This window comes from Triticum aestivum, chromosome 4A (genome assembly GCF_018294505.1).
Source record: "Triticum aestivum cultivar Chinese Spring chromosome 4A, IWGSC CS RefSeq v2.1, whole genome shotgun sequence".
NCBI classification, from domain to species: domain Eukaryota; kingdom Viridiplantae; phylum Streptophyta; class Magnoliopsida; order Poales; family Poaceae; genus Triticum; species Triticum aestivum.
This window is the reverse complement of record NC_057803.1, coordinates 219,661,757-219,676,446: the sequence shown is the minus strand read 5'-3', so window position 1 is coordinate 219,676,446 and position 14,690 is coordinate 219,661,757. Positions and strand designations below refer to the sequence as shown.

Sequence of the window (14,690 nt, the reverse complement as noted above, 5' to 3'; positions counted from 1 at the left end):
CTTCTGGCACTTTGAAGTTCAGTCCACAGATACTACCCATTTCGTTGACACCGATGCATATGTAGTGTAGATCCTTGCTTGTGAGTACTCACGGTTGCTTTGCTTCCTCTTTTTCCCCCTTTTCCATTCTTCTCGGATGTCGCAACCAGATGGTGGAGCCCATGATCCAGACGATACCACGGACGACTACTACTACCCCGAGGGTGCCTACTACTACATGGAGGCCGCCGACGACCAGGATTAGTTAGGGGGCTCCTAGATAGGAGGCCTTGCCTCTTCGATCGTGTTGCTTTTGTGCTAGCCTTCTTAAGGCATCTATGTTCAACTTACATCTGTACTCAGATGTGCTTTCGCTGACTCTTGTGTATTCGAGCTTATGTATTCGAGCCCTTGAGGCCCTTGGCTTGTAATATAAAGCTTGTTTTATTTTGATCTGTGTCTAGAGTTGTGTTGTGATATCTTCCTTTGAGTCCCTGATCTTAATCGTACACATTTATGTGTATGATTAGTGTACGATTGAATCGGGGGCGTCGCAAGTTGGTATCAGAGCCGACTGCCTGTAGGTATCCCCCCTTCCAACTCCTTGGTCGAAGTTGAGTCTAGTCGTCCAAAACTGTTTTACTAACTTGGCTGTGTGGCTTACGGGTCCACGTCGCCATTGGGTGGTATTAGGATCTTTTAATCCTCGTCTATACTCTGGGACTCTGATCTCTCATCTATTCGGGTTAAACATTTTACTAACTCTGACATTAGGCTCTCGTACCCACTTCCTCCCGGAGAGCCCCGACATTATCGATGATCGCTTGCTTCGCTAGAAGATTCTACAGATACTCCTCGATGTTTCTCGAGACACTGTGCCAACTGCCTTGCAGTTCCTGACCACCGATAATCCCCGTGAATAACATCCTTGCCGCTTGTACCTTCATCCCCAGTTGCTCCTATTATTACAAGATACCCCTAGTATTGTCCGTTGTTCCGAGAATCCTTTGTGCCTTCTGCTTTGCAGCTTCTTTTTGGACTGCGGATAATTCATTTAACCGGGGTTCGTTCGTCCCCAGTTGTTCATATGGTTTCCAAAATAACTGAAAATGCTATCTGATCTTTCAAAATCCTGTGTAGCCTATTTCTCTTGATTCTCCTTTCTTGATTGCATTAGGATTAATTCCATATGTCTAGCAATATTCTTTAAAATTCTTTGTGATTGTCTTTATGTTCCTATGGGTTCAGCGTGTGTGCGAATACTCGCAATCATCAATTAATCCTTGCAAATTTTCTTTCTGGCTCAGACATCCTTCCAGATATGAGCTGGTTCTTGCCCAATCCAGATTTGATCGGGTGCACCTCTAAGTCTATTCAACTTACTCATCTTTTGATCAGAGCCTCGATTCTGATCCTTCGTCTTGAAATCATAATTCCTTTGTACCCAAGCATCGAATCATTCAGAAGTTTCTATAAGCCGATGCCTTTGCATCCCCTTCTTCATCTGATTGATTACCGATACTCACATCAACTCTGTCGTGAATCGCCAGATCCATTGTTGAATTATTATCAGAAAGTGTCCATCACGTTGAATCACCTTGTGAGTTGTTTTGCTGTTACATAATTCCCTTGGTAGATTGTATCCTGTCCTTTTGTCAACCATGCTCTGCTTTCGAGCTTGTGTTAATTACTCCTGAAATTGTGGTATATGTTCCTAAGATGCCCCGATGGGTTGAACCTATGCCTTCCCTAATCTGTGTGAACTAGAAAGTTATGCGGATTATACTCTACTGGCTTTTCATCAGATAAAATTTCAATACTACAGCTTCATCAAAAGCGGGGAGTGAATGAGAAGTTTTGCATTGGATAAGTGGGAGTCGACCTTGAACTTTGTGTTCATGCCCATGGAAATGATGTAGATCTTATCATAGAAGCTTCTCATAACAATAATTATTCCCTTGGTATAATTTGATCCTGTATCTGTGATTTTGACCTTTGCAATCGTGGTTCCAACCAAGATTGTTCTTATTTGATCCCATTTCTTGGACAAGTTGAAGTACTTGCCTTCTGCATATCAATACACGTGTCCAACCTCTATTATCATCTACCTTCGAGTAGTACCCCTGGTATCTCGAGGATATCAAGCCACTGCACCACATCTTATAAACTTTTCATCAGGACTACCTTTCCCTGTCATTGTCACTTCATGGGTTCTGGGTTGTTTGTCAACCGAAAACACCGATAAGTGAATCGATCCCGCACTCCGATTCAATAACTCTAAGTAATTTTCGTTGCTTATGAGTTCAATAATCCTCCGAGTCATTCCTAGCTTGGTCGGCTATATCATTATCGTGCTAAGTTTTAATTGTGCTACCTAGTCCTTCTCGGAGCATAATTTTCGATGATGAGCTAAGCTTACGTCGATCTTCCTCGTCATATTGTTTCACCTCGAACAGCAAGCCTGATTCTGAGTTTGTGTCATATCCGTGGTTCCAATAACCTTTTGATTCACCATTCCATTGCCTTGATGTCATCGCCGATCGATTACATCTTCATGAAATCTCTTGACAAATGTGTCATGATCATCATCAACGTTCTAAGCTCTTCCAAGATATCTATTGAATTCATGATGAGAAGTACCATCTTTGCCCCTCAATGATTTGTGTTATCATCAAAAACATTCTTGCCTTTCCCCCAACACCAAACTTGAGCAGATAATCTTTGGAAATACACCCTTTTTGACATGTCAATGGATTGCTGTTGAGCCCATCGGCCACATCCTTATCTTTTCCCAATAAAAATTACATGAGATGTTCTCGAAATTCCTGATGGGTCCTTTGTGTTCCCAAGGTCCGACCTTTACCTGATAGCCATGTTAATGCTACCCCTAAGCATGATTGTGGTACTCCGAACATCATTAAGAACATTGAGGCGCAATGCTAAATGTTTCTTGATCACTTGTCCAAACACTGTTGTATGGGTAACGTCATGAACATTCCTCTCCCCAGTACCTAAATGGTAATCTACTTACTCTCCTGTCATGGATATCATCCTTTGCTTGTCCATGGGAAGGATATTCTCCTGATATTTGTGTTTAAACACATTTTCCTTTACATTGTTCTAGTTAAATTAATAATCACCTTTTTCTTTCCATTGTTTTGTTTAACCTTTCTAGTAATCTAACTTATCTGAGCAGAGAAAATTCCCTGCTTATGTAAGCACCTCGGTGTACAACTCTGTCAGAAAGACCCTGTTACTACTGTTGATGACATTCCAGTAACTACCGATGGACGAGAACTTTGCCTATTGGTCCGTCTTGTTTCAACGAGCGGGAAAATGGTTCTCTTCGTCCCTCGCCCTTGGTACCAAAGTTGTTGCCAACATAACTGACAGGCTACCCTCTGACCAGCCTTATTATCATGACTGTGCAGAATGTTAGCACCCTTCCTACTTTTAACCACATGGTGGGCCCATAACCCACAATTTCACGGGATCGAAACCTAACTCTCCTGTACAACCTTGATGTCGAAATATTCTTTGCACTTGGGTTCGTACGTAATTCACGAGCTAACCTTCTCACCATGTTTCACTCTGGTATCAGAGGCAACATTATTCTTCATTGCTCTAAACCCCTTCATCACCTGTTTTAGGCATCAACTGGATGCCTACCTGATGGAAACTTGTTGAACCTCATTATATCACTCTCGATGCGTTTCGTGGTGCTACTAAAATCTCCTTCCTTGAGATAACTATCGGATGCCGAACCTTTCAGACATCCGTCCGTATAGCTTCCCCCTCACTTCCCCTCCTAAATCTCGGGACGAGATTTCTTGTAGTGGAGGAGATTTGTAACACCCCGAGAATCATGCTATAGTGATCTCCCCTTTAATGATGCCACATCGTCATGTTTTTCAAACTAAATTGCCACTTGATGAAAATCAAAGCCAAATTCCATTTGAAATACAAATCAAATGTTTACTTCTTCTATCATGCAAAAAAAATGTCCGTGATGTTGCAAATAATCCCCAAGTATTTTTCTTGGAGAAATCAAATCTGTTTGAATCACTAAGATGCCCCTAGAAATATTATAAGTGGTCGAACAAGAAATAAATTGACCTTTTCAAAATAAAAAATTAATTATTGAACTCCTTTTGCCCCCAAACTTTCTTTTCCTAGCTTAAAATTATTCCGTGGTAATTGTGTGACAAATTCCATGTGCAACAAAAATGGTTTGAAAGCTTATTCAAATACAAAACAGTAGTTATCCTTTTTTCAGAAATGTAAAACTGAAATTGCTCTATGCACTTTTGGCTCACTATGAAGGAAAAAGTAGAGGCCCAGCCCAACCTCCCAAGAGTCTCCTTCCTTATGCTACAGTGGAGGGTTGGATGCAGGGGGTGGCCGTGGCGGTCATCCCACGGCCAGGGCCACGTGCCGGCCATCGCCGACCTCCCCGGTGCCCTACAAAACACCGCCGCACGCCCCCTTCACCGAACCCTAATCCCCTCTTTATTCCTCCATCTCTTTATCTCAATCGGAAGCGCGCCCGAGCGCCGCCGTCCCCATGTCGTCGTCGATGTCGCGGCCACTGGCCTCCTCTCGTCGCGCCAAGAGGTCCAGGAGAACTGTCGCGGTCTACTTCGTCTACCCCGAGCACTGAATCGAGCAAGGATGGCCCGTACACTCGCCATCGACCTCGTCTTCAACGCGTACATCGCCGGCGTCCGGCGTCGATTACCGCTGCTCCGGTCCACCTCCGGCCTCCCCGACCTCGCCTTCGTGCTCACTGTGAGCTCCTCCCTTGATTCCCCTGTTTTGCCCCGTCGATCCGTCGCCGTATGTTGCCTGCGCTCGCTGAGGCCGCCATTGCTGAAGCATCGCGTCCACGCACGCGCCCGCATGCCCCTGCCGCATGTGTACGCTCGTGCCCGCCGTCACATGCCTGCTGCAGCCCGCGCCCTCGTTCACCCCTGGTTGTGTCCGTCCACGCGTGCGTGCACCCACTGCACCCTGGCCGAGCGCCCGCGCCACTCGCGGCTCTCGCACTCGCCCTGCTACTTCTTGTTGTTGTTGCTACTCGACTATTGCCGCTACTACTTGTCATCGTGATGTCCTGCTCCCACTAGCTGCTCCTGCTATGCGCTGCTGCTAGGTACTGCTACCGCCGGTTGCTGTTGCTACAGGCCATGGCCACTGCCATGGCCGAGTGTGTTGTGTGGTGTGCGTGCGTGTACTCTGGGTATGAGGCCGGCCCTATCCAGATTAGTTAGTACTAATTAGTTTAGTTTAGGGCAGCTACTTTTTATGTTAAATAGCCTAATGTTTTGTGACAGGTGGTCCCTCACACTAAATAACCCTTTAGTTAAAATAGTAGTCAATGACAAGTAGGCCCCATGGCCACTATTCACACTTTGACTATGGACTTGCTGACTATGTATGCTGACTCAGCCATTGGACCCCACCTGTCATTCTAATAGGCTAGCTGCGTGTGTGTATAAAAAGTAATACACTGTTTAAATTCGAATTTAGATATATTCCAGAAATCTAGAAAATGTTTTAAAACTTTGAAAATTCATAGAAAATAAACTGTATCTCGGATGAAAAGGTTTTCTACATGAAAGTTGCTCAGAAAAATTCAATAAATCCGAATATGTGGTCCGTTCATCTGTCACATGCCCCTATCATCCTAAACATGGAACTTTTCCCCTCTTTTCCTCTGTCCGGAACCCACTTAATGGCGGGAATTCATCCTCAGATGTTTATCCCCTTCGTCTGCAACGTGTAGTACTACGTTAGGTCGATCCTAGTTCTACTTTTTGTCATGTCATGCTTAGTGTTGCACCTGTTTGCTTATATTTATTGTTTCTCCCCCCTCTTCTCTCCGGTAGACCCCGAGGCCGATGATGCCCCGGTGATCGACTACGTCGACAACGACACTTCTTCCTTTTCCATGGAGCTTCCAGGCAAGCCCCCCCTTTGATCATCCCGATATCGCCCATTCCATTCTCTCATGCTTGCATTAGATTTTGCTACTGTTATTGTTTTCTCCTATTCTAATGCATAGCCTGCTTTTGTAACCTGCTTATTGTTACCTTACCTGCTTATCCTAAACTGCTTAGTATAGGTTGGTTAGTGATCCATCAGTGATCCCCACCTTGTCCTTGTTGCCCCTGCTTCATCATCGATGACTCGAGCAACGTGATCGATGACCAGAGCCCAACACCTCACATCACATCACGCCCCTTTTGTTGCTCGACTCTATAGAGTTACCATCGAGTGCCGAGGATGGTACCTCATACATCACTCCTGATGAGATCTCTGTAGTGTAGCTATTCGGTCGTGGTCATCGAGGGCGATTCCTCCTTGGCCACTCCTAATATGACTCTGTCGTGCAACCCCTCAAGTGTGAACCTCGAGGGTGGTTCCTCTTATGTTCACCTTGATGATTACATCGAGTGGAATTCACCGAGGGTGATTCCTCGGGTTCCCCCCCTGGTATTTGGACACACGGATACTTGGACTCTACAACTGTTACTTGGAAAGACGGATCGACCTTGAGGGGTACCCGCGAGTGATGTGGAGACGGGTTGACCTGGAGGGTACCCGGGAGTTGAATACGAGGCGTGGCCGGGCACTCTTAGCCCTTGTCGTGAGTCCTCGAGACGGGGCAACGGGGTCACATCTTTCGTGAGTCTCTGCTCGTGACCGCACTACCAACACACTAACGGTTTGGATATTTGATCTGAGGGGCCTCTGGCCTGATAGCACTAACCATCACGTGGGCATTGTATGGGCGTTCTGCGTCGTATGCATCAGCCGAAGCTTATTAGACGTCAGCGACTGAGCGGCGCGCGTCGGGTTGGACTAGTAAGCTCCTGCCTTTTAAGGAGGTAGCTAGGTCTGCTCACCGGCCGCCCACGCAACATGCAGGAGTTCCCATGGAGATGGCCCAAGACCCCTGGGGGCATTGGTTTAGTCCGGTGTGTTGACCTCTCTATTAAGCCTAGGTCGGGTTGCGGCGTATCATTTGGCCGAGGCCAGGCATGACCCAGGAAAGTGTGTCCGGACGGAGTTAATCGAGCGTGGTGGGTAAGTTGATGCACCCCTGCAGGGAAGAAAACATCTATCAATAGCCTGTCCTACGGTAACGGACACTTGGAGTTGTATCCCGGTTGATACAACTAGAACTGGATACTTGAGGTGATAACTGGATAGTATGGCTCTGGGATTGCTTTCTCGCAGGGAGTTGAGAAAGGATCTATGTCCGAGGTTGATAACACTGTTATTACTTTACTTTATGCCACTCTTATCTCTTCTGATGTTGCAAGAATGCTTGAAGATGCTAGTCTTCGATAGGCTAGGCTTTCCCCTTCTCTTCTGGTATTCTACAGTTCAGTCCACATATACTACCCATTTTGTTGACACCGATGCATATGTAGTGTAGATCCTTGCTTGCGAGTACTTTGGATGAGTACTCACGGTTGCTTTGCTTCCTCTCCCCCCTTTTCCATTCTTCTCGGATGTCGCAACCAGATGGTGGAGCCCATGATCCAGACGATACCATGGACGACTACTACTACCCCGAGGGTGCCTACTACTACATGGAGGCCGCCGACGACCAGGAGTAGTTAGGGGGCTCCTAGGCAGGAGGCCTTGCCTCTTCAATCGTGTTGCTTTTGTGCTAGCCTTTTATGGCATCTTTGTTCAACTTATGTCTGTACTCAGATGTGCTTTCACTGACTCTTGTGTATTCGAGCCCTTGAGGCCCCTGACTTGTAATATAAAGGCTGTTTTATTTTCATTTGTGTCTAAAGTTGTGTTGTGATATCTTCTCGTGAGTCCCTGATCTTGATCGTGCACATTTGCGTGTATGATTAGTGTACGATTGAATCGGGGGCATCACAACCGTAAGCGGAAGCGTTATGATAACGCGGTTGATGTAGTCGTACGTCTTTACGGTCTGACTGATCCTACCACCGAAGGTACGGCACCTCCGCGATCTGCACACGTTCAGCTCGGTGATGTCCCACAAACTCTAGATCCAGCTGAAGTCGAGGGAGAGTTTCATCAGCACGACGGCGTGATGACGGTGATGATGAAGTTACCGACGCAGGGCTTCGCCTAAGCTCTACAACGATATGACCGACGTGGAAATCTATGGAGGGGGGCACCGCACACGGCTAAACAATCAACTTGTGTGTCTATGGGGTGCCCCCATCCCCCGTATATAAAGGAGGTGAGGAGGGGAGGGCCGGCCCTCTCATGGCGCGCCGAAGGGGGGAGTCCTACTCCCAGTAGGAGTAGGTTTCCCCCCTTTCCCTAGTTGGAGTAGGAGAAGAAGGAAGGGAGAGGGAGAGAAGGAAAGGGGGGACAACCCCCCTCCCAATTCGGATTGGGCTTGGGGGGCACCTTGGTCGCCTCCTCCTCTCTCCCACTAAGGCCCAATAAGGCCCATTGACTCCCTGGTGGGTTCCGATAACCCCCGGTACTCCAGTAAATGCCCGAACTCATCCGGAACCATTCTGATGTCCAAACATAGCCTTCCAATATATCGATCTTTATGTCTTGGCTATTTCGAGACTCCTCGTCATGTCCGTGGTCACATCCGGGATTCCAAACTACCTTCGGTACATCAAAACACATAAACTCATAATACCGATCATCATCAAACGTTAAGCGTGCGGACCCTACGGGTTCGAAAACTATGTAGACATGACCAAGACTCATCTTCGGTCAATAACCAATAGCGGAACCTAGATGATCATATTGGTTCCTACATATTCTACGAAGATATTTAATGGTCAAACCACATAACATCATACGTTGTTCCCTTTGTCATCGGTATGTTACTTGCCTGAGATTCGATCGTCGGTATCTCAATATCTAGTTCAATCTCGTTACCGGCAAGTGTCTTTACTCGTTCCCTAATGCAACATCTCATAACTAACTCATTAGTCACATTGCTTGCAAGGCTTATAGTGATGTGCATTATCGAGAGGGCCCAGAGATACCTCTCCGATACACGGAGTGACAAATCCTAATCTTGATCTATGCCAACTCAACAAACACCATCGGAGACACCTGTAGAGCATCTTTATAGTCACCCAGTTACATTGTGATGTTTGATAGCACACAAAGTGTTCCTCCGGTATTCGGGAGTTACATAATCTCATAGTCATAGGAACATATATAAGTTATGAAGAAAGCAATAACAATAAACTAAACGGTCATAGTGCTAAGCTAAAGGATGGGTCTTGTCCATCACATCATTCTCTAATGATGTGATCCCGTTCATCAAATGACAACACACGTCTATGGCTAGGAAACTTAACCATCTTTGATTAACGAGCTAGTCAAGTAGAGGCATACTAGGGACACTTTGTTTGTCTATGTATTCACACATGTACTAAGTTTCCGGTTAATACAATTCTAGCATGAATAATAAACATTTATCATGATATAAGGAAATATAAATAACAACTTTATTATTGCCTCTAGGGCGTATTTCCTTCATCCTCCTCTGAATGATTCGAGTGGCTTAACCTGGCACATGTTCACACATGTAGTTGAATCAAAAACAACATAGTCTCCATGATATTTATGTTCATGGGGATTTATATCCTACTCATGCATGTATTCAATGTTGATTAACCTCAATGCATGTTTATGACCATTGTCGCTCTCTAATTGGTCGCTTCTCCATCTTTTTGCTAGCTTCACTTGTACTAAGCGGGAATACTGCTTCTGCATCCACTTACTTAAACCCAAAGTTGTTCCATATGAGTCCACCATACCTACCTATATGTGGTGGTTACCTCCGTTCCAAGTAAATTTGCATGTGCCAAACTCTAAACCTTCAAATAATAACCTGTTTTGTATGCCCGAATCGCTCATGTAGCGGCTGGGGACTGGCAGTCTCTTCCATGCTAGGTAGGTTATTCTCACGATGAGTCTTTATTCACTTGTCATTGGGATGCCCAGTTCCATGATCAAAATCCAAATCAAAATATAATAACGAAACAAAACTCCCCCCCGGACTATTGTTGGTATGGACGGTACCCGTGAATTCAGCTAGCCGTGGAGTGTGTTTGTTGATGGATGGGGAGTAAAACTTTACCATTCTGTTTGGGAACCGCCTATAATGTGTCTAGCATGGAAGATAGTGAGATCTCTTGGTTGTTATGTTGACAATGAAAGCATGCCTCTCAAAATTATATTCATCTCTATTTTAAAAAGCTTCGAGCTTTGGCACCTCAGCAAATCCCTGCTTCCCTCTACGAAGGACCTATCTATTTACTTTTATTGTTGAGTCATCATGCTCTTATTAAAAGCACCAGCTGGAGAGCACTATTGTCATTTTTATGCTTTGTTTTTAATTGATGTTGAGTATGAGTGTGACTGGATCTTCTTTGCCATGAATTATAATGTCTAGTCAGTGCTTGATCTTCAGGGGTGCTCTCCATTTATGTTTTGTGGTCTCAGAAAGGGCTAGCGAGATACCATTTTGTCATATTACATCATGATTGTTCTGAAAAAGTGTTGCCATCCGAGATATGTTATTATTGCTCGCTAGTTGATTATGTTATTGATATGGGTAAATGTGAGACCTAAATGCTATTGTGAATATGGCTAGTTCATAATCATTGTTGAAAACCTGAATATTGGCTAGACATATTTACAACAATAAGATCAAACAGAGTTTGTAAAAGTTTTTCTTTGTCACTCTCAGTTTGTCAACTGAATTGCTTGAGGACAAGCAATTGGTTAAGCTTGGGGGAGTTGATACGTCTCCATCGTATCTACTTTTCCAAACTCTTTTGCCCTTATTTTGGACTCTAATTTGCATGATTTGAATGGAACTAACCCGGACTGACGTTGTTTTCAGCAGAATTGCCATGGTGTTATTTTTGTGCAGAAATCAAAGTTCTCGGATTGACCTGAAATTTACGGAGAATTTTTGTGGAATATATAAAAAATACCGGAGGAAAAATATACCAGAGGGGGGTCACCCATGGGCCACAAGCCCTGGGGGTGCGCCTACCCCCTAGGGCGTGCCACCCAGGCTTGTGGGGCCCCTGGAGCTCCAGCAACCCTAACTCCAACTCTATATATACCTATTCACAGAGAGAGACAATCAGAGAGAATGATTCATCGTGTTTTATGATATGGACCCACCGTCACCTCCTGTTTTTCATTTGGAGGGCTGATGAGTTCGTTTGGGGCTTCGGAGAGGGGAATTCGACGCCGTCGTCATCATCAACCTTCCTCCATCACCAATTCCATGATGCTCACCGTCGGGAGTGAGTAATTCCATCATAGGCTTGCTAGACGGTGATGGGTTGGATGAATTATCATCTAAGAGAGTTAGTTTTGTTAGGGTTTGATCCCCAGTATCCATTATGTTCTGAGATTGATGTTGTTGTGACTTTTGCTATGCTTAATGCTTGTCACTAGGGCCCGAGTGCCATGATTCTAGATCTGGACCTATTATGTTTTCATGAATATATGTGTCCCTGATCCTATCTCACAAGTTGTAGACACCTATTACGAGTTATGATCCGCATCCCTCAAGGTGAAAATAATTGGGATTCCTTCAAGTGATTACCATAGTTTGAGGAGTTATATATTCACTAAGTGCTAATGTTTTGTCTCGGTTCTCTATTAAAAGGAGGACTTAATATCCCTTAGTTTCCATTAGGACCCCGTTGCCACGGGAGGGTAGGACAAAAGATGCCATGCAAGTTCTTTTCTATAAGCACGTATGACTATATACAGAATACATGCCTATAGCTGGAGCGGCGATGGCTCAGAAGCCGAAGGATATAACATTTAATGTAAAGCCGAAGACCGAAGACCGAAGATGTAGATCCGAATACAGTCCTTTGGTTCAGATGCTTGGAGATCCGCGGAGGAGGAACCCGCCTTGCAATGTCGAAGATAATTTGCGCGCCGGACACGTCATCATCGAAGACTGGTTCAGGGGCTACTGAGGGAGTCCTGGATTACGGGGTCCTTGGGCATCCGAGCTATGCAACGTGGGCCGGACTAATGGGTCGTGAAGATACAAGATAGAAGACTTTCCTCCGTGTCCAGATGGGATTCTCCTTTGCGTGGAAGGCAAGCTTGGCGTGCGGATATGAGTATTCATTTCTCTGTAAACCGACTTTGTACAAACCTAGCCCCCTTCTGTGTCTATATAAACCGGAGGGTTTAGTCTGTAGAGGCAATCACAATCATAATTATACACGCTAGACAATTAGGGTTTAGCCATTACGATCTTGTGGTAGATCAACTCTTGTAACCCCTATACTCATCAAAGTCAATCAAGCAGGACGTAGGGTATTACCTCCATCAAGAGGGCCCGAACCTGGGTAAACATCGTGTCCCCTGTCTCCTGTTACCATCGATCCTTAGGCGCACAGTTCGAGACCCCCTACCTGAGATCTGCCGGTTTTGACACCAACACCTAGGTTATGACTGCTACATGATGAATATCATCCAACACAATTATCATTGCCGATCCAATGCCTATGAACTTTTCACATATTGATCTTTGCTAAGTTACTTCCGTTGCTACTGCTGTTACAATCACTACAAAACTACTACTGTTACTTTTGCTACTATTACCGTTACTGTCATACTAGTTTGCTACTAAATACTTTACTGCAGATATTAAGTCTTACATGTGTGGTTGAATTGACAACTCAACTGCTAATACTCGTGAATATTCTTTGGCTCCCCTTGTGTCGAATTAATAAATTTGGGTTGAATACTCTACCCTCAAAAATTGTTGTGATCCCCTATACTTGTGGGTTATCACCTGACCAACTCCATTAGAAGTGGACCACGAGCAGATCATACACCACGAAATCCTGCTACAAGGCTACCTTCCAGGGATCAATCCACTGCGTGTCTTGGAAATTCATATGGAAGAGTTGGGCGCCGCCCCGGGTACGCTTCTTCCACCGGCTCGCTGACCAAGACCGATGCTGGACCGCCGACCGCTTGGAACGCCGTGGGCTGCAGCACCACGACCCTTGCCTCCTGTGCTGCCAGGACCTCGAGACTATGGACCATCTGCTCCTTCGATGCCCCTTCTCCAGGCAAGTTTGGCAGGACATCATCGCTTGGCTGCGCATGCCATGCACGCCACCAAGCCATGAACCTTCCCTCCTGGACTGGTGGCACACTGCCAAGCAGGGCACGCCATGGTCCATGTGTAAATGCCTTGCCTCCATGGCCTTGTTAACCCCCTGGATGATCTGGAAACACCGCAATAGTTGTGTCTTTGAGGGCGCCCTGCCTTCGGCGCAAGACCTTGTTGTGAGGATCAAGGAGGAGGCGTCGCTCTGGGCCAAGGCGGGAGCTGCTGGCCTTCGCGACATCATCCCCCAGGCATGGGACGTGCACTAATTACCCGTTTATCATCATCAGTTATGTACCTCGTTGGAGGATTGTAACAAATGAAAAGCAAAAAATTCTTTGCGTTTTCTTGAGAGAAAAATCTCAGTAGGTGTTCTTGACAGAATGTCTTCAAACTCTTAAGATCAATGCATCATTATCTCGAGCGTACTCCCTTTTTCATATAGTGCTTTACTAACAAATCAAAAGATGAGCCAATTTTCCAAGTTAGACACTTTTTTTGCAAAGTGCATCTGTATTATCTCTCTACTTTTTTTCATTTACCATGTGGGACGCAAGCATGATGAGCCCTTGCTTGCTGTCATTTTTCAGTCAGACTGTCACCATGCAGTTTGTTTTTTATTTTAGCTTTTATATGGTTATATGATTTTTTTATTGGCTCTTGTACTATAGTAATTAGTAAAAACAATTTTTAGAAACTCCCATGGTTTAATGGCTCCATTCTTGTTGTTTGCAGAGTGACACATTGAAAGCTTCCCATTATGACAGTTTATCTTTTCAACCTCCATTAACAAAGTCACTATAAATTAGAATTTCTATATTGCAACTATTAAAGTGCAACATTATATAAGTTTGATCAACTTACCCTCTCAGCGATCCTCAACGACACATTGTAGTTTGAACTTATTACCTTTCACATCATCTATATATACTAAATAACAAAAGCCAAGTAATTCAATGGTTAACAATTTATCAGTTGAAAGTTGGAACTGTAATATCCTGAATGATCACATAGCTTGAATGATGATTGGAAGTCCTTGCACTGGTCTACCAGAACCAACAGATGCACCTTTCTATCTACCTCTTATGGATCCACCAACAAACACTTTGAAAATAAAATAGGTTTCCACCACAAGCCAGCAGGACTGCCACCAAATGAAATCCACTCCCTCTATAAACTAATATAAGAGCATTTAGATCACTGAAGTAGTGATCTAAATGCTCTTATATTAGTTTACGACGTAATTAACAATCTAAATCAATGTACAATCTGCAATAGGAAAAAAGAACAAAAATCAAAGCATAAACCAATGATTTAATTGGAGCTCGAAAATAATGACAAGGGGATAAATTGTATAGGTAATAGGGGATCGACCTAACCTATAGAATGATGTTGATCGGCACAGAGGTGGAAGTAGAAGACATGTGAGACTCGAGGCATTGCCATGCTCCAAACTATGGCATCGAGGGATACAACACTCTTCGCCGCCTCCCTCTTGCTTCTTCAGATTCAACTGTTTCACGACACGGGGACGGGACAGAGGGTATGGAGTCCGGGCAACCACATC

At 44.8% G+C, this 14,690-nt stretch overlaps 1 protein-coding gene across 1 annotated transcript; it reads left to right on the top strand.

Moving 5' to 3' along the window:
* Positions 1-4,296: 4,296 nt before the first annotated feature.
* LOC123085871 (uncharacterized) lies at positions 4,297-5,969 on the top strand. Its single transcript, XM_044507584.1, has 2 exons — positions 4,297-4,767; positions 5,868-5,969. Exons 1-2 carry the CDS (start codon positions 4,297-4,299, stop codon positions 5,892-5,894), a joined length of 498 nt encoding a protein of 165 aa, XP_044363519.1. The 3' UTR covers positions 5,895-5,969.
* The last annotated feature ends 8,721 nt before the right edge of the window (positions 5,970-14,690 follow it).

Bases quoted from the DNA above. Each gene is read 5' to 3' on its own strand.
- LOC123085871 (XM_044507584.1), top strand. From the start codon at position 4,297: ATGAAGGAAAAAGTAGAGGCCCAGCCCAACCTCCCAAGAGTCTCCTTC. The intron at 4,768-5,867 runs GTGAGCTCCTCC...TCTCTCCGGTAG, and splicing joins ACCTCGCCTTCGTGCTCACT to ACCCCGAGGCCGATGATGCC.